The sequence below is a fragment of the Bombus fervidus genome, chromosome 3, assembly GCF_041682495.2.
Source record: "Bombus fervidus isolate BK054 chromosome 3, iyBomFerv1, whole genome shotgun sequence".
Lineage (NCBI taxonomy): Eukaryota > Metazoa > Arthropoda > Insecta > Hymenoptera > Apidae > Bombus > Bombus fervidus.
Window position 1 is genome coordinate 13,686,222 of NC_091519.1, and position 24,474 is coordinate 13,710,695.

Genomic DNA, 24,474 nt, shown 5'->3' on the forward strand with positions numbered 1-24,474 from the left:
AAAACATTGCTAGGAACCGACAGTTCTTGATCGCTGATAAACGAGTTCGCCTATTGGATGTACGAGACACGAGATAGCGTCTGGTTTACTAAAATACGTATTTTGGCATCGCAAGATCGGCATTTCGTCGTTAATCTGGTCGTAATACATTTCGCGTTGTTGCATTGGAAAAATCGGCGGAATAATCTGCTGGCCTATCGTCACGACTCCCGCGTCGCTCGTATATTCTCCGCGTTTAAGAGCAACATTAACCGGTAAAGTGTTAATTTACGGCCGTTAAACCGGCAACTTTGAGGAACGTTAATGAGCAACGCTCGTGTACGCGATTATCCGAAGCGATGATAAAAGTGCGATGATAATCGTAATTAACAGCCGCAACGGTACTCGCTGATAGGTTCATGATGAAATTCACGCATGACTACGCACCAACACCTTCCAACATCGTACTACCTCGAGTATTAGAAACCAGCGGTTAGTATTCCCAACTAACCAGATCCGCGATCTTCGAACGACACGAGAATTCTCGAAACACGCGATGCCCCACTACGTAATCGTCTTTTAATTATCTTTTCGAACGGAAGCAGGGCCGGCGTGACCTTTTGCGGGGCCTGAATACACATTCAAATACTACAACGAGGAATTGTTTATTTACAAACGCTGTTACACATTATATACTTTTTATAAGCAGTTTTTGAAACAAATCCAAGTAATATTTTTTCGCATCCATAATTCCCTTTGAAGGGGCAACAGATTCAATGAATGACTTCACGTATGACTTTTGCAAAAAACTATTTATGTAGTTTAATTTCTGTAAAAAGTACACGAAAGTTCTCTGAAAGCGCCTGGATTTTTTTTTTTTTATCTAAAGTGGTTTCCAGAATATGAGGACTTTATGGAGTTACACTGAACTTTGATGATTTTTCTCACTCCCTTAAACTGAATCATCGCCACTACAAAAAATGTCTTGCATCTGTTAATGGTATTATCATTCTGTAAAAAGTTAATCAAAAATCGATGTTTTTAAATTGGGTAATTTTCGTAGACCACGGGGCCGGGTTCCGGCGGACGCGCTGAATCTGCCTTGCGCCGGCCCTGAATGGAAGCAACGATCGTCCAACGTAAATGGTCCGTCGTTTTCGATTAAATTACAACTTAATAAAAATTACACTTATTTCATTAGTTTAAACGATATTTCGTGAATGAGCGGCGGTATTTTCTAACAGATACGCTCGCACCGAACGTGAGATACTAAGAATCCCTCTACTAAGAATTCAGACACGGGAAAAGGGTACTACTTCTTACTTCGAGATGTAGAGAATCGGTCGGGGCAAGGCTATGAACCTACCGAATTAGCCCGTACAGGTACAGGTATTCACTTCTTCTCATCCCAAGTAACTATTTCTGTAAATAAATAAATCGTGAGGTTCAAAGGAAAACCCTATTAAGTAGACTCCCTACCAATAACCCCTGCAGTCTTTTTTGTGCAAATTTGACCCATTGTAGTATATCGCTTTAGTGGAATTGTTGACTAATCAAAGCAAGAAATTTCCGAGGACATCGCTTCGAGGACACCAGCCATACAACAAAGATCTTTCGAAAATTCCAAATGTAAATATTTATTTATCTGCGACACGAGCGTGCCGATTAAGGAAGAGAAAGGATTAGTCAGGTTAGTTGAATTTAAATCGTTTAAACTGAAGCCGTTTGGAAGTACTTTACTAATATGAAGCCGTTATTTTACTTGGCTTCGAGTATCCTTTCAAACAACTATGCTCGTCCTCGTTAGTCGAGTCACTTGGCTTCGAGTCGCTCGCAATTGAAATAATTTCAAACCACTTTATCAATGTGAACCTGTTACCTTACTTCGCTTGAAATATCCCTTCGAGTATCGAGCGAAGCCAAGGAGGTTCTCCCGATCGTTTCCTTCGCTCGAGACCACGGCACTGCGATTTAAGTCGCTCAGATAACGCAGTCTTCTTATTTCGTTCCTGCCGATATCGTTTCCCTAAACTGGGTTAACCTTTCCGCAACTTCTCGTTCGAAGGGAATCGCCAAACTTCTTCAGCCATTCCGAGATGATGTTTTACACCTTCCTTTATCTCTTATCGCTAACTACTAACTCCTTCGACAGATTCTCAGCTGTAATTCTTTTTGGTAACGGTTTTCCTCCTTCGAACGCATCGCCTCTTTGTAATTTCGACGAAACAACACAACCTAACCTCAACCTAACCTCAACTTCGTTACGTACGCGAAACGTTTAATTTGGTAATGTTTATGGTCCAAGTAGATTTCGTATAGACATTGACTGTATTGGAAAAGAAAACTGTCGATTCTTGTCGACCGGAAGCATCGATCGATCAAAAAGCGATGCTCCGCGAGATTTGGTCAAGGACGAACGTTCTAAAACAAATCGTCGATCGTTGCTTTCCTTCTTCTCAGGCCCTTTGCTTGAGAAGATGGATTGAGAAAAACGCATGCATCTAAACGCACATTGTGTGAAAAGCTGGAAATTATTCAAACATTACTCTATGATTACCGTTGCTGTTTTACCGTGGCGTTTTCCAAGTATGATCGCTTGTTTCAATAAATTAATATTTATAATTAAAATTAATATTACTTGCACAGAGAGAATCACACGAATAAGGGTAAGCTTCAACGAAATTCATCCAAAGATGGCAACGTTCCACGCAATTCTCTTTAATTTTCAATTTATTAAATTCGCGTTCGACCATCGATTTCTCGTCTATACGATGTCTACGTACCGATTCACGGTTATGAACCCGATCCTATGCCTCCATATCGCGGGATATAATCGCTAAATTTCAATTTAATCGTCGGTTAATTTACGTAGATCCTTGAGATTCCTATATTCGCTTGATCGTTGTATTCACCTTCCGACGAAGAATCCACTGGCTCCGTATCAAAGCTGCTTCGTGTCGACTCGCAATCTCTGTACACACGGTATTTTCAACGTAGAAAAATCAAAGCGATTCGACGATTCGATCGAGTTAACGAAGATTGCTTTTACGAAGGCGTCACCTAGATACCCGCGGATACGACGAAACGACTCGTTTACCGCAAAACCCACGGGTATATAGATTTCCCAGAACGAACGCGGCTGCAGAGGATACGCTTACGTATCGCAGCAACGAAGTCGATACACGGATGTGTAAACGATAACGAGAATGGCCTTGTATGTGCTTACGCCGGACGATTAAGTCCGAGGACTCGTTACACGAATACGAACACGATAACGACGGTCCGGCCTTGTCGCGTATGTCTGGTCATGTGGGGGCAAAAAATCCGTATCTTGGGTCAACAAAAGAATCCAATGAACTTTGAAGCGACAGAATCGCAAGCACGTGAGATAATTTCTTTCAATTGGCTATGAAAGAATTTCACGCGAATCGCGTGTTTTCATTTTTTTTCTTTTTTTATTTATTTATTTTTTTTTTTTGAAAATTCTCATTTTCCAGTGCTAACTCGGAGGAACGTCTTTTGGGCGTTAGGCTTTGTCGATAGTTAAATGACATACTTGTGATCGTACGATGTGCGATCGTGTTATCAATTATGTTTTCGAGCCTGTTCGAGAAGAAGGGAAATGGAGAAAAGACGGGAAACTTGCCACTGGATACCTGTTCTGTCGAAATTAGTTTTCCTTTGGCGCAAAATGTTCGATCGTTTAAAAAGTCGATGGACGTGTACGACTATCGTCGATGATACGATGTAAGATCATTTCTTTCGTACGTTGCTTGAAATTCATTCCACTAAATTCCATAAATTCCAGTTTTGTACAGAAATGAAAACGACGATCTAGACTACCGTGAAAATGTTTTAAAATTGAAGATTCGTAACCATCGGGTACTGTAGGCAAACGTGCTTGTAACTTGGTAGAAAATTGCAACGTTTGGTCGAAGAAACACGCCAAATTGCTATAATTCCATCCTTTCACGGTAGTTTTTGATAAAGAAATATCTTTGCTATAATAAAACAGAATTTTGTAGCGAAAAAAAACAATGGCTTTTTTGTGTGTATTAGACAATAGGTTCTATTACAAAGCAGAAAACGTAGAACGACTAATGAATTTACAAGGAAAACCAGCAAAGATGTACATGAATATACATGAACAATGTGCGCAATAATACGCACGAATAATATGCGTGGAAAATAAATATACATGAAGAACATGCGTGAAAAATACAACACAATGGTCATGATCGTATAACTTCAAGTCGATGAAAGATTTCCTGACATCCTCCTTGAACCAATTGAAACGTTTCAGCCAGCTCTGATAAGCTTGATAAACGCATATTAACGCGATCAAAACTATCAATACAAAAACAACTATTTTAACGCAAATAGCCTAACGCATTGTAAAACCGTTCGAATTGACCCGCCATACTCCGTTGCGTCATCTTTCGATCTAATCGTAAGGAAGATTTTTCACCTGTTAATCACGGAGTTTAGTTTCGAAAATTCACTACGACGTGCGCAGGTAAAATCAAGCAACGACTACCGTACACGTCGTCCGTACGGTAAATGCTCTTATTATAAATTTTACGAAAAAAGTACAGTAAAACGAAGAGGAATTACATTTTTACTTGATAAAAAATTAACGATGTATTGTTATTAAAATTGCGAAAAAATGATAAAATAAAGCACACGAAGCATTGGGTAAAATAATAGCATAAACGATATATCAAAGAGAATGATCAAATTTTCTTTTTTTTTTTATAAAATACATAATTGTTTCATTGGGAGTATAAAGGAAACACACCGCTGAATGTCATTTATATTGACTTTTAATAAAATTTCGAGTTTCTAAAATAAATGATAATTTTTTATTTTACACGACGCGACTGTTACACGTCAACCGCATCGAAATGAAGTTTCGTCGAACGAAGTTAATTGTTAAATATATATAACAATACATATTTTCAAATTTTACAGTGTCGTTACCTGAAATTCTTCACAAATTTTGATCCAGAAGAGTTTGGAAAGTTTTAGCTGACCCAAACATATATCCAAAGTTTTATTTTACGATATAGAATATTACTTGATGCACCTGATATAAAATAACAATTCCTAATATAGTAATAATTCCTGATATACAAAAAGTATATGGTATCGACGTAGAAGAATAAACGACCTTCTTTATTTACAGCTATTTATTTAACCTTTAGGGACTGTTTTTTTCCTGAAATAAAATACTAAAAATACTTTTGAAATCGCGCTAATGGCAAACAACGCAAATAATGGTCAGTTTTTATGCTCGATAAATTAGTCTGTACGATCACCAATTTCACGATAAATTCTATTCTCTTCCTAAATTCTTCTGTCAAAGATACTGGCAATCTCGAAATATTTCATTGCGTTTGTAAGAATCATAGGTTCAGAGGGAATCCCAGGTGGACTGAAACATTTAGCAGCACTTACATCGACTACAAAAAATATTTGCACATATCCTTATTTTCAACCAACTGTCCTTTTAGTATCAATGTTCCGAAGTCATATGAGAAAGCCAAATAATACGAAGTTTAATATACCTGAAGCTAACTAATCGTTGTGTAAACGCGGTATAACAAATACAACGACATATGGAAATAGATTTTGCAGCAACTGTAAGAACAGATATTCGGCGAACTCGATTTCCTATTAATATCTAAGAAATATCGACAAACGCCACGGAACCGAGTGGAAACGTTACGCAGAAGTCGGACAAGCGGATCGTGGAAGACGCGAGGCGAGAACAGGGAGCTGTTAAAGCGCTGCACGGTGAGCTAAAGCAAACCGCGCGTGTTATATAAGCGTAAACGCGGCGTTGCTAACTAAAAATCATTACAGAAACCCACGTCATTCGTAGAATCAGCAATTTCGCGGCGTTACATCGCGCGTTCGGGTCGCGATGCTTCAACGCGTTGCGTTGAATCGCGTCGCGTTGGAACGCCTACTCGCGTCCGCGCCGCACAGCGCCAATGCGCTAATTTCGAACGCGTCGTAACCGCGCAACGAAGATGAACTTTGAAGCGAAAACAAAAATGGTTGACGCAATCGCTTTATACTTCGCGATCGTGACATCGCGCTGTAGTCGATTATTCACGATGGCTACGTAAAGTCGGTTCTGTGTGCGCGACGTCCACTTGCAAATGGTCGATTCTCTGCTTAAAGTCTCGTTTGTTATTGCAATTTAAGAAACTGCTTCTCTGTGATCCGCGAACGAATCTTTTCGCCAGCTACGATTTTAGATCGATGACGTCATATTCGTAGCACAGATAAATCACATATTTGTGACTCTTTGCGCTTCGTTCGCGTTTTTGTCGGCGCTTTGGTCAGATCCGCCTGGAAGAAGCGAATCGAAGTTTTCACAAAACGTTGCGACTCGGAACTGTTGCTTCGATCCGATAACCAAGATAACTGTCACGAAGTGAACTGTCACAGTAGAGTAAATAATTGAACGTTAGATAATTCTATAGATTTACAATGGTCACAATAGTCACGATGATTCACAATATCATAATAGTCACAATAATAGAATACACAAATAAAAGTTTGCACACTGCCTTGAATTTTTCCACGTCTTCCATCTTGACCTTTCTGGCGCGAGTTTCCTGTTTTGATCGTCGATAGCGTTGCTATTAAGGAACATTAACGCAGAAACTTCTAAATCGCAAAACATCGAAATCTCTATAAAGAACGAAAATAACTACCCTGTGTGTTTTTCCCTATAATTTTCGAATCGACGCGCCGATAAAATATTCAGTTAGACGGATAATCGTCGATCAATATCCAGCTGGAAATGCTTCTGAAAATGGACAAATGTTGATTAACGCAGGTGTGAAACCGGCATAATGGATAGTCTGCGTGACACAAACGCACGAGAAAGAGAGACAAGGAAAGAGGTGTCGTCGGTTGTTCGCTCTTTCGCTCCACGCCTCGCGGTCGATGATGAAGTAGTGCGTGTATAAAGGTATGCACGTATATACGCGTATGTGTGCGTAATAATGCGCAGCAGCATAGATGCTGTTGACCTTGCGTTAAAAGCGCTGTCGAATCCGTGTTCACCGATCTCCGAGTCCCCGTCGCGTTTGCGTGAGCGCCAAAATTCTTCGCCGAAGATATAAACAGAGCGCGCGCGTCAGACAATGTCAGAATGTAAGAGGAACAGTGGATTCGAACGTTAACGTCTCATAATAATTGAATCGTCGGCATCGAACGATTAAAGTCGTAAATTCGTTCGATCGATGAACTATTTCACGTACGAAATTATGTATCTGTGTAAATACGATTAATTCTCGCATTCTGGCCAACGTCGTCGAGCGCTAGACACTCGCGAGCGATGACGTACTTGTGTTTCTTTCCGAAGAAAATTGACAAATATTTTGCCAGTTAAACGATATTGGAAAGGATGCTATTGAAAATAGAACGTTCGAGAAAGATACGATAAAGGAAATAGGGGCTGCTAGAGGAAAAATCACGAGAAAGATGGTACATCGGTATTGAGGCACGTTGATCTTGCACTTTACATAAAATGATCCAGCCGATGATTTCGATCGTTCGTATCCATTACCATCGGTAATTGTAAATATCGTTATTAGTCGAAACGCGTATGTGTATCTAGGAATGTGCATATATCGTATCAAGTAAATAATATTAATCGCTAAAACTGGTTCTAACGCCAGGCTAGATTGCCGGATTAATTTCACAATGAAGAGAACTTTACTCGCTATTGTGAATATGCCATTGTATATCGACTGACTAAAGAAAACAGACGTTGTTGGCGATTGACAATAAAATATCTTAATTGCAATCGGTAATAATTACTGCATCGAGGCATTACATGACGCTGTTTATAACGATGTACACGTAGAGTTCGTAACAAGGTAAGATAGATCTGTAATTACGTTGTTGAGTAAGATATCGCGAATCGAGATAAAGAATTTCGTGCTTCGTAGAATAGATACAAAATGCAAAACGTGCGTAGAACGATTTTTTAAATCTGCCAACAATACTTTCACCGTTAGTTGTTCGACGTTTATTTGCATAAAATACGTGATATTATTAGAAACGTAATGCGCAGTTTTCCTATCTTTCGCGATAGCTCGGTCGTTTAATCGATTCGCGTATAGAACGCTGTGTCGAAGCTTGTCTGTAACGATAGGCCTTTAAAGTAAAGGGGACATACTCTTGAAAACAACGATATAAAGCACCTTTAAAACATAATCGTTGGAAAAACAAGTCAACGTGGAGGTATAACGCTCAACTTCGTGTCAGACTGGGTTACAGGAAAACTCTCGGCCGACGAAAACTTTTGTCGCGATATTACACCGAATATATAATTTACGGTTGATACGACATTGTGCGTTTCGCGCATATTTTGCTCTCTGGGAATCGCTCTCGAAACGTTCCCTCAACCTTAAGGTCTATTAAAGAGCGTGGTGCGCTACGTTTCCCCTATTGGTAACCGAAAATGATCCAGCTTTGAAAATCTGTATCGGTACACGCCTTGTTCGTACGTATACTCAACAGAGTAAAAGCAAAACTCGAGCGAAACAGAAATGTCACGGCACCTCGATCAATCGACGCCTTGAGAGCCGGATATATGCACGTTTATCGGATACGATACGCCTCGTGAGATCCGTATAGAACAGTCGCCTTTTATAGTACTAGGTTCTTTTTTTTTTAACCCAGACTAATAGGTGACTCACGTGAATTTGAGGTTATGTTACTTGCCTTTAACGATCGCCATATTCCAATAGAGGTTAAAATTAAATACAGCGGAATTCGTCGTAAAAATGGAAAGCTTTTCGTTGTTTAATTCTAAAAATAGCTCTCTTCAATTGCCTCCAAAGATAAACAAGTAATCTATTTAGTTAAATGCTCCTTCATTTGCAAACAATTAAACGCATTATATAACGGAAAAATAACGAACGAAAATGATCTTTCACGTTCGTATCGTTAATAGAACGTTTAGAGATATATCGTTCGAGATAAAATTCCAACGAAATCGACTACATCTCCAAATCTAAACCAAATTCCTGTACATTAAAGTGTCGAAAAAATACGATATAAAAGCGACGCTTCTTGCCTCGATGGCTATCGATTCTTCTAGTTGGTACAAAGAAAAAGAGGAAAAGGGAACGCGTACATATAGCGTCGAATATTCGATCGAACTTATATTTTCCTATTTCCGCGCGGGCATTATTCCTTCCATTGAGAGCGTTCCTCGTTTTCCGTCATTACCCCGAAAGACTTCAAAGTGTATGGTAAGCGCGTTGCAGAATAAATCAGGGTTTTCATGGGGCCCGAGGAGCGGATGGTGAACATGGTCGATTGAAAAACGGCGAGATTTTCGTGATGGCTGCCACTTTGCTCTCTTGCCGATGGAATAAGTGTGTCACGGCCAGCCGGTAGTAGGAACGACGCTCGTTCAGTCGAGCCAGGAAAGCTTCTGTACCGATATACACGACCGAAAGGTGAGTGTACAGCAAAATGCTGCCTTTGTACGTGTACACCAACCTCTGGCTGTATATTGCACTGTGTACGTGTATGAACGCGAAGGATACATACAGAGGAGCGACGACTATTCTATATAGAAGTAATACATAGCAAAAGCCGTTGCAGGTGGAGGAGGGTTATTACGATCATCGTCTTTCTCTCTTCCTCTATCTCTCTCTTTCTTTCTCTTTCTGTCTCCTTTTGCCTTCCGCGCCAAGCCTCCTTCTATCTCTGTTGCCCGTTTCTCGACTCGCTCTCTCGATGTGCCAGACTCATTTAACCTTTACGAGGCAGAGTACGACGGAGAAGAAGGAAGGAAAGAGGACTCTGTATGGGAGCCTAGCAAGCAGCACGAAAGGATCGGTCGTCGTCGAGAGTTGACCCCTAAGTCATCCCACCGGCGTAAAGCATTTCTAATTTAGCGAATTAGAAATCTCTGCGTTCTGCTCTTCGGATCGCGATGGAAAAACTGTATGCGCGCACCAGCTACGGAAATGGGCGAACAAAGAGAAATCTAAGTTATTTATGTAGGCGATACGTGTTCAGAAACGTAGCAAACTAATCGTGAACTAAACGCGGTGTCAATGAGATTCGTACGTTGTAAAGCGTCATAAATTCTTCGTTCTCGTCGTTAAGTGCAGAAAGAAGAAGAACGCTCTATCGCGATATACGTATGTAACTTAAATTAGTATTAGCATACTTTACTCGTTAACGCTGTAAGTTTACGTACACGTATGGGCGTAAGGTAATAATCCGTATAAACATGCCTTTTTGCGTATAATATGTGTAATATGCTTAAATATGTACTATTACATTAGCATACTATCTATAAAGCTACGTATTAAAAACGATAATAGAAACACTCTATAAGAAGCACCGTGTGCCATCTGTTAACGATTATACGATCGTTAAAAGTAATAATACGAGTGATATAATAATATAATATCAGCATTTTTCAACGAGTTTAACGATCTGTTACAAAACGAGTCGATACGTGTATCGAATCTCATGGATAATACCTATAGTATTCATTTTGTTTCCATTCACGCACGCACAACTTTTCACCCAAACTTTTAGATGTATATTTTATAACAGAATATCTATATGTGCTTGTTCGTAAAGGAATATCGTGTAGCTCGAATGAGAAGAATTCGTAAGATATTCGTATGCGAAATAGTAGTCGACGATTAATTTAACTTTATCGTTTAGCGATCGGCTTCCTACAAACATCGGCCTTTTCCAACTCGAACAAGGATCCACGCTGAGAGTTTCTCTCGTTAGAGGCGTACAGGCTTGGGCGACACGGTAGTCCTACACCGGCGCTCCTTATGAATATTTATTGTTCGAGGGCCCGGTTGTACACTTTCTTCCGTATCCACGCGGTTATTCCGCAGCAACCATTCGATCATACATAAGTGCCCGCAGCTTCGTTCTGTTCGTCGGTTTCTCCGTATACAAAGAGGCCTCGACAATGAGAAGGTGAACGAAAGGCAGCGGAGGCAGCAGCGAGTGCGGAGGTGGCAGAGGTACTCGCAAAGGAGTCGTTGAACTACAAAACAACAGACGTAGACGACCGGCCTAAAAACGCTGCAGGAAGAGGCGGCCTCTCGATTTGTCTCGCTCCGTGCCTGCTAATTGCTGCTTGCGTTTTTCAACCTCCAATGTCCTTCTTCCTCTACTTTTTTTCTCGGGCTATCCAACGATAGGGCAATAAGAACGAACCCTAGACGCTTTATCATCGGGTCATTTCATAAGTAAAAGGCAAAAATGTTGAAAATATTTCTCAGAGTGATTTTTAGTTACTACAAGATCGTGTAAGTACTTAAAAAATACGTCATGTAAAAAGACAATGGGTAAACGATGTTTCCTCGTGTCGAGGACAAACGATGAAATTATTAACTAGTATAGTAAATAACTCTCTTGTATATAGCTCCTTAAATAATTAACAACGCTCGTGGCCTACTCATTCACAAGATATAGACGTTACTTAACTCGAGCAAATTAACATTGGGAATAAAGACAAGGATTAAACGTGTCCACAATGTTGAATTAGTTAATACGCGACCCTTTACTCCTTTAGTTTAGGAGTTCCTTTACTCCTGCTTCGCTGTACAATTGTCTAAATATTTTCAATATAGATCAGTTTTCGTGCATCGTATCCTCATTCAGCTATATGCAATTTCGAGTTCGTAATATGTATCGTTCGGTCTATGTTAACGAGACAGACATAAATTCATGAAAAGGTTGGCAAGAACGGCTGTAAGTTGGGACGGACGAATTCGTTCCATCGAGACGTAACGTTTTAATTTGCTTTTAGTTTAAGCGCCATAATTTATGAATGACAACAGAGAAACGGCGAAGTTTCCGTTACCGCTCGGTGTACCTATACCACCCGAGAGAAGCGTGGGCTGTCTTATTTCGCTTTCTCTAAACATGCATACGCACGCGTGTAATTGCGAAACTTCTCTGAATGAATCTAAATTCCTTGACGAAATTGTGTAACTCGGAGCGCGAAACCGGGAAAGCAAATCGATCCTCGAATAGGTAAGAAACCGTGGAGACACGATACCGAAACACGATATTCCTGTGCTTTTAAACCGAAATATTGTCTTTCCGAGTTACATTACACCGCTAAATAATAATCGCATATCGTAGTTCATACGATTGTACTAGCTTCGATCGTGTCACAAGGCTAACGGCTAACATCGTATTCGCGATTAAATAGACAATAAAAACGCATAAATGAGAACGTTGCTTAGTGGTGGCCGGTCGAGGAGAACGCCGTCTCTAGACCGCCGTCGTTGTCCCATTAATATGCGAAGAAACGTGACGTAGCTTCGCGTCCTCGATAGAAAATCGATGCTTCGAAATCTATGTTTAACCGCGATAATTTTGTCTGCAATTTCGAATACACCTGGCTAACGTTCTTGTTTCCGTTGTGGACGATGTCAATCCTTAACCGGTTTATCAATTTTCAAATATTTCGTGTTTCAAGTAGCAACGAGATGTTTCCTATTGTTTCCTAATAGCAACAAAATTGTCACCTTTTCAGAACCTTATAATAGGAATTTTACCTTTTGTTAAGAAGATTGCATCTGTAATCCTTTTAGAAAATTTCTACAGCTTATATCTCCGTTTCTCTTCTAGCAGTTTCTAGTTACCGACGAATCTTTAACGCAACTATAAGGTTTGTTAGCAACGTTTTGCCCGTTTTTACGAGGCTTTCTCTTACGCGGCAGTTTGTTTCACTTTGACACAGCATCTTTCCATTTGCATATACGTATTATGCAAAGAACTTTCCAACTAACGAAATGCATATACATTGATTGGAAAGAAAGAATCGAGAAATGGCTGCTAGTTGACCAATCGATTTATTAGGACCAAACAAAGCCAATGTGAACGATGATCCAGCTAGAATTTCGTTAGATATTATATAGTAATCGCAGGATCGTATACACTCTCTCGAAACGAAACGCATGCGATTTTCTCTGTTCTAGAAACGATCCTAATTAGACTAGTGACGTAACCACTAACATGCATGCATCGCAAATGACCCATTACATTATTTCTATTCTATTCTGTTATCATCCGTGTCCGTATACATTTTCTCCGGCAAGCAAGTTTCATTTTTACCGAGTATATAGATACTCTGACACTATGTTAATCGCCGCTGTTAATTACTTTGTACGCTAAAGTCGATCGTTTCGTTTCTAACGATATAAGTTGGATTGTAATATGATCTGATGATTTGGAGGTCCAAGTTCGTCGAAACGAAAAACAAAATTTCGTCAACGTGGCAAAGATTCGATGCGTGAGACGTTATATTTTCTGGAACGGCCGTTTCTCGAAGCCCCATTTTCGAGGGTTCTCCTCGCTATAAGGTGGTTTTCTCGAACGTTAGACGTATATATATATATATATATATATACGTGTATATACGCTATATGGACAAGGGGTTGCAATGCCTCGTGTGACGCAGCAGCAAACCGAAGGGTGGGGACCTTGGCGTGTATGTACGCCTTCTCCCTACCGTATATAATGCTCCCTCCTTTCTCGCCCTTCCCTTTGCCACTTCCCTAACCGCCCACCTTCTGGCTCTCCCCATCGCCCCTATTCTCCCCACCGATATTCACTCCCGGCGCCCCTCGGTGTATCCCAGCGACGTTGCCGGGTGTTACATAATAGCCGTGCGCCGTTGCCAGTTTTACCAACAACGTGCGACGTTGCCAACTTGAACTGGTGTACCATGTCGGTACAGCTTGCCTGCCTGCCTGCCTGCCTGCCTGCCTGCCTATCTTGCTTGCTTGCTTGTCTGCCTGCCTGCCTGCCTGCCTACCTACCAACCTACCTATCTACCTACCTACCAGAATCTGGCTAAGCTCACACTAAACCCGTATCCAGCATCTTTGGACATAGCTTTCCAAGCTAGTAATTAAATGCGGCTTCGTAAAATTGGGAAGAACAAAGTAACGCGGAATAACTTGCTATTTATGATAGCCTTTAATATCGTTGTTATCATATGTTTAAGAAATTTTCTATGGATAGAACGACTGTAACGAAGAATTTAGTCGTACCTCAACGGTAGAAGAATTGAACTTGAAGTCTAGTCGCATCGTAATGGAAATCGATGTTACGTGAGTTTTTCTTGCGAAACGCTATACATTATTACAGCTGTCAGAGATAAATATGTTTTGTCGTAGCTTGACGGAAAGCTTGGGTTTTTATTATTTGGAGATACATTTAGTTGCATCTATCGATCAGTTATTTTATACGTGCTTGGAAGAAGTCGATGTCGGGACGCGTGCTTTTACCAGTGTAAAGGTGTTTGCTTGCGTCTGACGGATCTATTATGGCAATTCCCTTTGTCCCTGAGAACTTGGGCCCTACCCTAGTCCGGATGTCTTGGGCTGGTTCCGGATCTCAGATTACCGGGCCCCTCGAGGCGTTTCAAACGGAGCCTCGCTCTACTTATTCCATGCTTAAAAAATATCAACTGAATGTACTGAGAAAGAATCCTTTGTTCTTTCTTCATACGCGTACTAACCTCGTGGCTCCGTTACGCATTAATTTTGCATTAGATATGTCGTACAAAAACCACAACTGTCCATAATTTTTCATCCCATCGCTATCTTTACTGAAAAAATACAAAATATATCTGTAACAATGCATACTAAATAATGCAAGGGGTATAGAAATATGAAGAAAATTGTGCAACTCTTCGTTTTCTATAGAAAGTATTTATTTGACGCGAACACGAAAGATCGTTATATGGTACATCCTTCAGAACACGTCCTTTTAAGACTAAATAAACAAAAGAAAACATTTTTATTATATCATCGACAAAGACTTTTTCGTCCTACTATAATAATACGTTGGTTTTATATCTTTCGATCTTTAACAGAAAATTATTCATAAGTATATTGCATAATATATGTAACGGTACAGAATACACGATCGCCCAATAATTGCGATAAGGAAACTCGTAAAATGCACCAGTTCCAGGCAGAAAAATGAAAACGAAGCCTATGTTTACGACAAAAGTATGATAACACAAATATCTTGAACATGTAATGTGCGCGATACAATTATGATGGCATAAGATCTGCGGGGAGGGATTATTTTTGAATCCGAAAGGTGGGGCCTTGAAATCTACAAAAAACGCACGTTCTGACTGGCCCCAAGATGAAGCGACGTTGCCAATTTGATCGTGATGCGCACTGCTGGCAACGTCGCTGCAAACTCTATCGATTCCAGATCTACAATTCCTCGTGAGCCCTCTGGGTCACTCGAGCACGTTTCCGTGGCACGGTACGTGACTGCAAAAACCATTGCGTCCATTACCAAAAGTTGCCATAAAAATAGAGGAATTACTCTGTTCGGATATTTATCTCGTGGGAATACCTGTTATTTCGTATTGAACATGCCAACGTTGCCTCGAAGTTCATAAAACATTCTATTAATATCAAACAACGGAACAAAAAGTTCGACATTCCGCGAAGGGAAGAGGAAAAGAAAGTTCTGCAGGCAGGTGTTTCGGTTACGCGACTACTTTTGTACGAGTCATAAGGGTACAGAATCGTAAAAGACAAATACTCAGCAACCAAGAAGAGAAATTTAATTGGTAAAAATCTAGAAAAAATTATAGAAATGTAATTGAAAATATTTCTTACGTAAAATCTTCCTTGAAAAATATTTTTTAGTTTTCTCCCATAAAGATCGTGTAATTTAATTGCCATTGCTCTATCGTTTATCAATACTTCTATGGAATGATAAAGCAATGCTAAAAATATATTGTACCGTTATTTGTGAATGCTGCATACTTTAAAGAAAAATGAGGGCACTCACGTTTAACAACTATTAAACAGGGTCACTGAACGGTATATTCGTTCCATTCGATTTTATGTTACTGAACGATGCATGCAGAAAGAACGATTTGCAGGAGATTCTTAAAATTCAATGATCTACTAAAAAGTAGTTTTCAATTAAATAGTGTACAAAATTAAATAACTTGAATCGTGATATACTTGTAGACTTGGTCGCTCACATTATAGAAACTATGCTTACAAGGAATTCCAATCATATTTTGCAAAATATTGTCATAGAAATTTCTATAATTTTAAGAACTATGGTTATATAAAAATCTTTCAAATTCGCTGAGTAAGAATTTGCGTTATTAAAATTTATTTAAACGCTGCAATTTTTAATTCGACGTTTTGTGTCAAATAATTCTTATAAAAAACATTTCTGAAATTAATCAAATATCAACGACGCTCTTAACGACATAGTTATTTCTTAAATATTTTATCAAGAATGCTTGTTTATAGATTCCCCGCTATCTCAAATACGGTAGTATATGAAAAACAACAAACGTTCGCATAGAATTCATGTAGTAAAGAATAAGAAAGCGTTGGGAATCGCTGCAAGTTTCAGCCGATATTTTTGGAACGAGTCATAGCCGTCTACCTCCTTCCCGAACTCGGCGTCGTCTTTGCTGGTGAAAGTCAGTCGTGTGTTCTATGTGGCCAAGAGCCCTTGGAAAACATACGAGTCGTGTACATGTAGCTACATCCACCTATATGTATATATGCATACGTACGTATGCATGCATGCATCTACAATAAATATTACACATGTATGATACGTATACCTTGTTATAACGGATTATTATATACATATATTATGTACGTAACAAAGACGCTTGACATCTTAATAAATTATTCCAGTTAATAACAACGACCAGATGATTCAGTTCCTTATCATACCAAAGAATGACTATTCCCCGATGTTGAGCATAGTGTTAATCGTAGACTTAGCAATTATAATGTATCTACGAACACGACATAACATATAAAAGGAAATCACCGTTCAAAGATTTTATAATAAAAAGGTGGGACGGAAACGAGCACATAAAAAGCAATATATATTGTTACTAAATGTATATCAGGATGTCATCATTACAATCTTATTTTGATTTTTGTTCACATTCTTAAATCGTAAATAACAAATATACACAGTATGCGTGTAGTTTAGCTAGCACTAGCATTTATCATTCACTCACGAAGCTACATATCTCATGACAAAATGATAGAGTACAAAACACTATCGTAGTTTTACGAACAACTGCCACAAATTAGTACAGTAGTTTTGAAAAACAAACAAATTCTGCCGACACTTAAAAACAAAAACCCTCTGTATCGGAATCGGCTGAACAGCGGAGGAGCGACCAACCAGTGTACGAGTTCGCAGAACGATGATCGAGGCAAGTATACGGAGTGCTCCGTTTACCAAGCTGCCAACTCAGTCGCTTTAGTGTGCAAGAGGGTAAAGGATGCGACGTTGCCAGGCCAACAACACGTAAACGACCGGTACAGACGTGGCAACAGCGCGAAACGAGAGACACGCTTCGAGACACGAAGGAGAAGGCAACGTAGTCGTTTCGGTTTGAAACGCAATGCCGGCCGCTTGCCAGATACCGTAACAGGGTCGACGGATGAAGAAATTTGGCGGTATCGACTTCTTCATGCAGGTGTTCATCAAGAAGACCTCAATGTTTGAAATCTTAAAATTCATTTACGGCAGAACATCACGAATCTAGGAAAAATTATGTTACAGTTTTGTGGCTCTGTCTTTAGCACGAATGCTTATCGACAGTTTACACGTGAATATTAAAGCAATTATTGCAAAAGAAACGCTACGCGTTTCATATAAAGAAACGAAAATGATCGAAACGGTTATCTTCCTAATGGAGATTAAAATAAAGTAGAAAACACTTGTACGTGTATAAGGTTGTAGTAATGCTAGAAAATATAACAGAAATTAAATATATACAACGAGAACATGATAAAGTACAAAAATGAGATTTTCTTAGCGTCAACATGATTATATTATGGAATTCAGAATGCAATTAACCACGTCTCAACGGCGCAATGCGTCAAGAGAACGTTCCGATTAATTGTTCGATCTTCGACCTCGTGTATACATTTATGTAAGTACGTAGGAGTTGATATCGAGTGGAACCTTGAATCTTTCACGTTACTTTTTTTTTTTTTTTTTTTTTATAGAGAAACTTCGGTTTAGCTAAATATAAAATTATCTAAAATATACCCCGCTCCCAAGTATATTCTCAATTTATATCGATTCTATTAAACCTGCATTATCGACGAATCACTTCTCGTGCGTTTCACGACAAACAAGTCGTTTTCGGCATATCATGTAAAATACATGATTCACTTAAGTCTTAAGGCACGGTTCGCCGAAGAAACAAGGAATTCGATTGCTGCTATAAGGAACAAACACTCATACAGAAAACCGAATCCCCGTGTACATAGAGGATATATAACTCGGATACATATTTGTGACAGATCGTCGTATATCATCATAGGTGCACTAACACAGGAAAATACGTGTGACTGGAGGTTGTCGGAGAGTCGAAGGTTTTCGGATGGGTGACGTCGAGTGGAACACGAGGACGAGGCGCAGAGGAAAGGTGGGGTGAGCATGGGGTGCAGGGGCGCGGTACGGTATGGGGTGGGGAGAGATGGGGCAGAGTTGCGCTGGAGAAGGGGAGGTGGTCGACCACGCGCGATCAATATAACAAAATACGCCGGCAACCCCCACATACATACATACATACATGTACGCGTGCGCGCGCGCACACATTCTCAAACACTTTGTCAATACATCGACCCGTCATGCATGTATACATACGCGCGAGCGCGCACATACAAATTGTAAATATAATCTAACGTGCACACGATCTCGCAGGTTGGGTGCGTATATACATATACATGTATATGAATGCTGCGCATACTCTTATCTCCGTGTGACCATAAATTGCAAACGCGATACGTGTGCATATTACTTGTGCACAACCATATATACGTATGCACACTCGATGGATACAGTTATATCTCGCTTATAGCGAACGTACAGAAATTCGAAGGTATATCATGTGCCATGCGTGTATATAAGAGGGAAATTTACGTTTCGGTAAGTAGGTAGAACGCATTACACGAATACGATGCACATGCCGTGCGCATAAGAATGTACCGGATGTGCGTTTCAAAACACATTTTCAGAATCGAGATCTCTGATTTCATGCACGGTCCACATAGGGTAACAAGCATGCTTAAGATCTGCTAGATTCCTCATTTTCGTTGGTGTTGTCTTAAATTGGTGTTGTAAAGCATAGTTAAAGAAGAGCTTATAAAACTTACGTCTCGAAGAATTGATGAGATAAAATTTAAAGTGATTATTACATACATACAGGTAATTGTACATGTATATGAAAATATTATACAAGTATTTGTAGTCGTTTAATAATGGGATGTACCTCGAGTAATGACGTATCATAGCGAAAATATGAATCTACTTCGTGTTCTTCTGTGAAATATCAAACTCGATTGGAGTTACAATCACATGAGGTATAAAATTCAGAAGAAAATAAATCCTTATAAACACTGAATATTAAAATTTTTAATTATTCCTGACATATAAAGTTTTTATTGTCTGCATATTCTTAACCATAAAATATAAACATAAAATCAATTTTTAACTATCGGAAAAATCATATTATATAACAAAAAAGGCATACTTTTCTACGTACACTTATAAATATATCTCTTATAAGATCATCGTAGAAAAGGAAACTAACATTACAAATAAAATGAAAAATTATAAATAATGCGATAATAAAACTATGATCGCATACACATTTTAACATTGAAGTACAAAAAAGAAAAGATATTCGGAAATACATTCTAATATATATCATTCCATTGTCTATCGCACGTTTAGAGAAACGGGCGGTCAACGGCGTAACGACGCCACCCGCCATTTTAAGGGCGAACCTTAAAGGCTATAACGTATGGTAGACGACCGTAAGAACAGAGCTAGTGAACAAACCAAGTATATACATATCACCAGCTGGGATGTAAAATGCAGCATCGCTAGTAATATAAATATTCAACAACATGTGCATTTAGAAAAGAAAAATTAATAGAACAACAGGACTAAAATTCATAACGAAATCATGAGAAATTCATTTTCTCCTAGAAATAGGAGAATATCTTCTATTCTTCTATTACTGAAAATCAGATAATATTACACCACGCCACCTAATCGATACAAAGTTAAATATTCTGCGTTCGAAAATGCGTTCGAGTCCAAAGAAACTATGAACTTACAGAAACATCCTTGACATTTCTTTTTCAATGTTTATGGGTATCTTGTGTATCTTAGAATAGTTACAACCTCCAAATGTGAAAGGACTCGTGATGTAACTATGAATAGAGACGATTTTCGTCGTTTACGTAACTGGTCAATAAAATTCTTAACGAATAAGAATATAAATAATTAAGCAAAATAATTAAAACTCGTAGTATTACATTGTGTTCGAATTAGTATTGTACGTAGTATATAATATAATAAATGTATCAAATGCGATTTATAAGCCCTATTTTTCTAAATTAATAAATCGTTCGGTCGTAGGTGACAAAATTGATAATAATAAGAATGGCTTTGTCAGTTTTGTGGAATTATTTACAGTAAAATATCGTACATTGTACTTATCTCAAGCTTTTGGGTATCCGAAAATTGAGCGCCACTGCGCCACGTCACCGTTAGTTTTCACTTCTGTTTTCCTACTCCGATCTCTGCTCTTTAACTATTCTGCCTGCATTTCAGATACATTCTTATTTTGTGTATTATACGATATTATTCTGCATGTATAGTAAATGGGCGTGTAAGGTTGTGGATATTTTTAACGGCATAACATAAAGCAAATACACCCGTACGAAACTGGATACAACCGAAACAATTCATAAACGTAGTATGTATTATCCGTATTATTTTTTAATACATTTAACCAATATCCATAAAATTATAAATCATACTCGGTCTAAAATACGCAAATGGTAAGTATTTTTCAAGTCGACAAAATTACGATCATACCTAACGGACCTTACGGACCTCCCTAATAGGATATTATCTTATAAGCTTTTTATTTCAATCACGATCATATATAGAACCTATTAAATATATTTGTCAAAATATTAAATCGGAAATTTACCTCCATCATTCAACAAAATACTTTAAGGTTTTATGGTTTTTAAGTAAAACCTAATAAAAAGTAATAATAGTGATAATAATTTTGAAATTAGGAGGTAAACGAAATGGCTTGTAATAGATTGTCAAGTTATTCGGACGTTTTCTTTTCTAGACGCGCGAAAGGCGTGCCCAGTGGATCCACGGTTTGAGTGACACTGTCGAACAATAACTTCGTGCCGCTGCGAGCTCTCAAAATGGCTGTCCTCAGCTATTATTACTTCGGGGAAAAAACAAATGACGGCGCGCTCACGCTACGAGAGAAGAGACAGAGCCAAGGCTCTTCTTCGTATAACGCACACCGCGTACGCGTGTGTACGTAAGGTGTGGGTGTGTACATACGCGTGCAAGATCCACGATCTACGTACAGAGTTAAAAACATCGAGCCAATACACCTTACGCGTGTTCCTGAATTCCGATTTTATCAAACAGATAATACCGCTCCTTTGTTACACGAACGTGTAAACAAAATAATAAGTAACAAACAGATTCGCGCGACATTTCTCTGATTTATCGTCCATGAAATATCGTACATACATACACATATGTACAACGTTGTTAGAGATTCCGGTTTGGCTAGAATCGACTGTTCTAAAGCCTGGCAAACGTTACGAAGGCACTACCATGCAGTCGTAAAATTTTCAACGAAATTATCGTTGACCGTGCCCAAACTGCAGCAACAACAAAGACAGTCTACCCCCCCCCCTCCCTTCTCTTAAATGTATGCACAGAATCTCTGTGTATTTCTTTCTTCAGTCAGTTCGTTACACTGGACTGGAGGATTCATGGGCAAATAAGAAATATTTCGACGAGCCGGAAGATTCGTAAATATCGCATCAGAGTCGCGAGACTCTTGTCCTCTCGTGTCGAGAGATACACACAGGTATGTCAAAAAGGTAAACGAAAAAGTAAGCTTCAAGTTTCATGCATGCTATCATATAAACTATAAACTATATAGGTAGAAAGAATAAGACGATGTGGCTTGGACTTGGTCGAATCGAATTGTTAGTGCGTATGTACATGGAGACATATATTATATATGTAGTTATATAAGATAGGCTTTGTTAGAAGGAAGATAGAAAGGAAATAAAGATACGCTTACCGTTTGAAATGCTCTCGTATGCGATCCTCTCGGATGTTTTCCGGCAGATTTCCAACCCACAGGTGACGTGTCTCTCTAACCATTTTGCTCCGAACTCTTCATTTGGGATCGGATGTTGTGGTATCGTTTGGCGGCACTGTACAACGACACACAACTTCGCCCGACGCTAATCACAGCACACTCTCACCACACACCACCGATATTCAATACCGCCACCAGGTCGGCCAAAGGAAACCTCTCTTTTTCTCTTTGCCGACTTTCTTTTCGAATCGTTGTTTGCTCGTTTCGCCACGAAATCAATAAGTAAATGATCGATTTGGATTTGACGGCACAATTTTTCTTATTTGGATCGAGAAGAAAAAACTTTCTGTAGCTCGTGTAGCTCGCGACACACACGCGACAAGAAGCAAAGAAACCGTTACGTTACGCGTATTCCACGACGAAGGAAGGAGCTTCCTCCCACTTCGACACTCCCAATTTAATCACTGGCAACAAACAGATTATCACTAGTCACTAGCCGGAAGGTGGTGACCCCAAGCACGATGAGTGCTGTCGTCAGGGCAGCGCCGTAGAACGATCGGCCAACAAAACAGGGTGGCTACGGAGATTTCGCGATCAAATTTTTGCGTCGCTACGTACGCTGACGACAACCACGACAACGACGCCGAAAATGATGACGACGATGACAACGACGATGACAACGACGATGACGGTGACGGTGACGACAACAACCACGACGACGGTGACGACAACAACCACGACGACCACGAAGAAGTGGAGTAAGAGCCTCGATAGTGGACACCACTGATGGCAACGGCTAGAAGAATCAGAACCGTCGCCGAACACCACATCGTATACCACTGAATCGCGTATGAAGAAAGGCGGTTAATCACACGTCACACTAAGCACACCGGGCACAATGCGCGGGCGATACATCCCAGCGCATATTTGCCAAGCATTATTACACTCGCGTCGATCTGCCTTGATGATTTTCAACGACTGCCGTTTTCTTGATATCGTGCACCGATCAACAAACAGAGCCTTTCCGGATACGCTTTCAAACTCTCGCGTAAAACCCCACTTGAAAAAAAAAAAAAAAAAGAAAACAATCGATCCACCAACGGATGGAACCGTTGATGTTTTCTTCCTGACAAATATTAGAACGTGCAACTCTTTCCTTTTCACCGCGCACACGACACACTATATTCCTTTTTCTCTTTCCTTTTACTTTGATTTCTTTTCTATGACTTCACTAACGCGCGTAGTCGCTTCTTTCACATCACTGTATCATCACCGCTTGGTATCTCGTTAATGGTATAACACGTCGGATATATTTCGTTAGTAAAAGCGAGGCGCGGTTTCCTCTATCTTTTTTCTCGCGTTCGTACACAACTCGTCGTGTCACATAACATGCGTTGATCGAGAAAATTAATGGTATTATTAGTGCAAGTCGATCGCTACGATACACGCTTGTATATGTACGTCTTAAACGCACTCGCTTCGTTCACTCGGGCCATGTAACGCGGATGGAGCTGGCTTGGCTCCTTCTCACTGCACTACACTACTCAGAGTGACGTCACCGTGGCGGGAGCGTAGTATGGCTCGCTGGCTAGTATCTCTGTTGGTTGCGTGGTGGGGGACACAACGTAGGGGAACGAAACGAGTCTACCTCGAAAAGCGGCGACTTGCAATCGCGATCGTCGCACGCCAGCCGGTGAAGTGTACCCATGGTGGGGGAAACTTTTCGTACATCCCCGTAGGGGAGAGAGTTGGAGGGACTCGTTCGAATCGAAGCAAGGACAGGTAGGGAGAGAGAACTCGGGTCTCCAGGAGAGAAGGGATAACGGGTCGAACGAGCTAACCCGAACCCCCGAGCCGCGCGTCGTCCCTCACCATCATTTCCTCTCCTCTCGTCTCTTCACTTCGCCTCTTTTCACCCGTTCTCCTCTGGCGAATCGTCCCGCACCCCGTGTACTCCTCTATCCTCTTTTCTCCTCTCTTCTCTTCTCTTCCTACTCCGTAATCTCTTCGTCTTCTTCCTCCTACCTTGTGCCTCCTCCGCCGACGCCACTCGTCCGCCATCTTTGTTCCACGCTCTCTATCTCTTTCTCTCTTTTCATTCCGCTCTCACCAGGGCCGGTTTAGGGGCAGCCAATTACCCGGGGCATCGGTACTTTCTACCAAGAATAAAGACGGAAAATCGGATTATTACGAAAATAAAAGTACTTAACTCTTGTGACGTGCTCTCTAATCAAGGAAGTAACGATCAAACA

General features: G+C 40.0%; 1 protein-coding gene across 5 annotated transcripts in view; it reads right to left on the bottom strand.

Annotated features, from left to right (window-relative positions):
- LOC139985688 (uncharacterized) overlaps positions 1-24,474 on the bottom strand; it is a 123,235-nt gene that overhangs the window by 93,598 nt on the left and 5,163 nt on the right. For all 5 annotated transcript variants that reach the window (XM_072000305.1, XM_072000307.1, XM_072000306.1 and 2 more), the window contains exon 2: positions 22,202-24,378. In XM_072000305.1, the coding sequence (XP_071856406.1) occupies positions 22,202-22,284 (83 nt within the window). In that variant the 5' untranslated portion in view covers positions 22,285-24,378. The remainder of the gene's footprint in view (positions 1-22,201; positions 24,379-24,474) is intronic.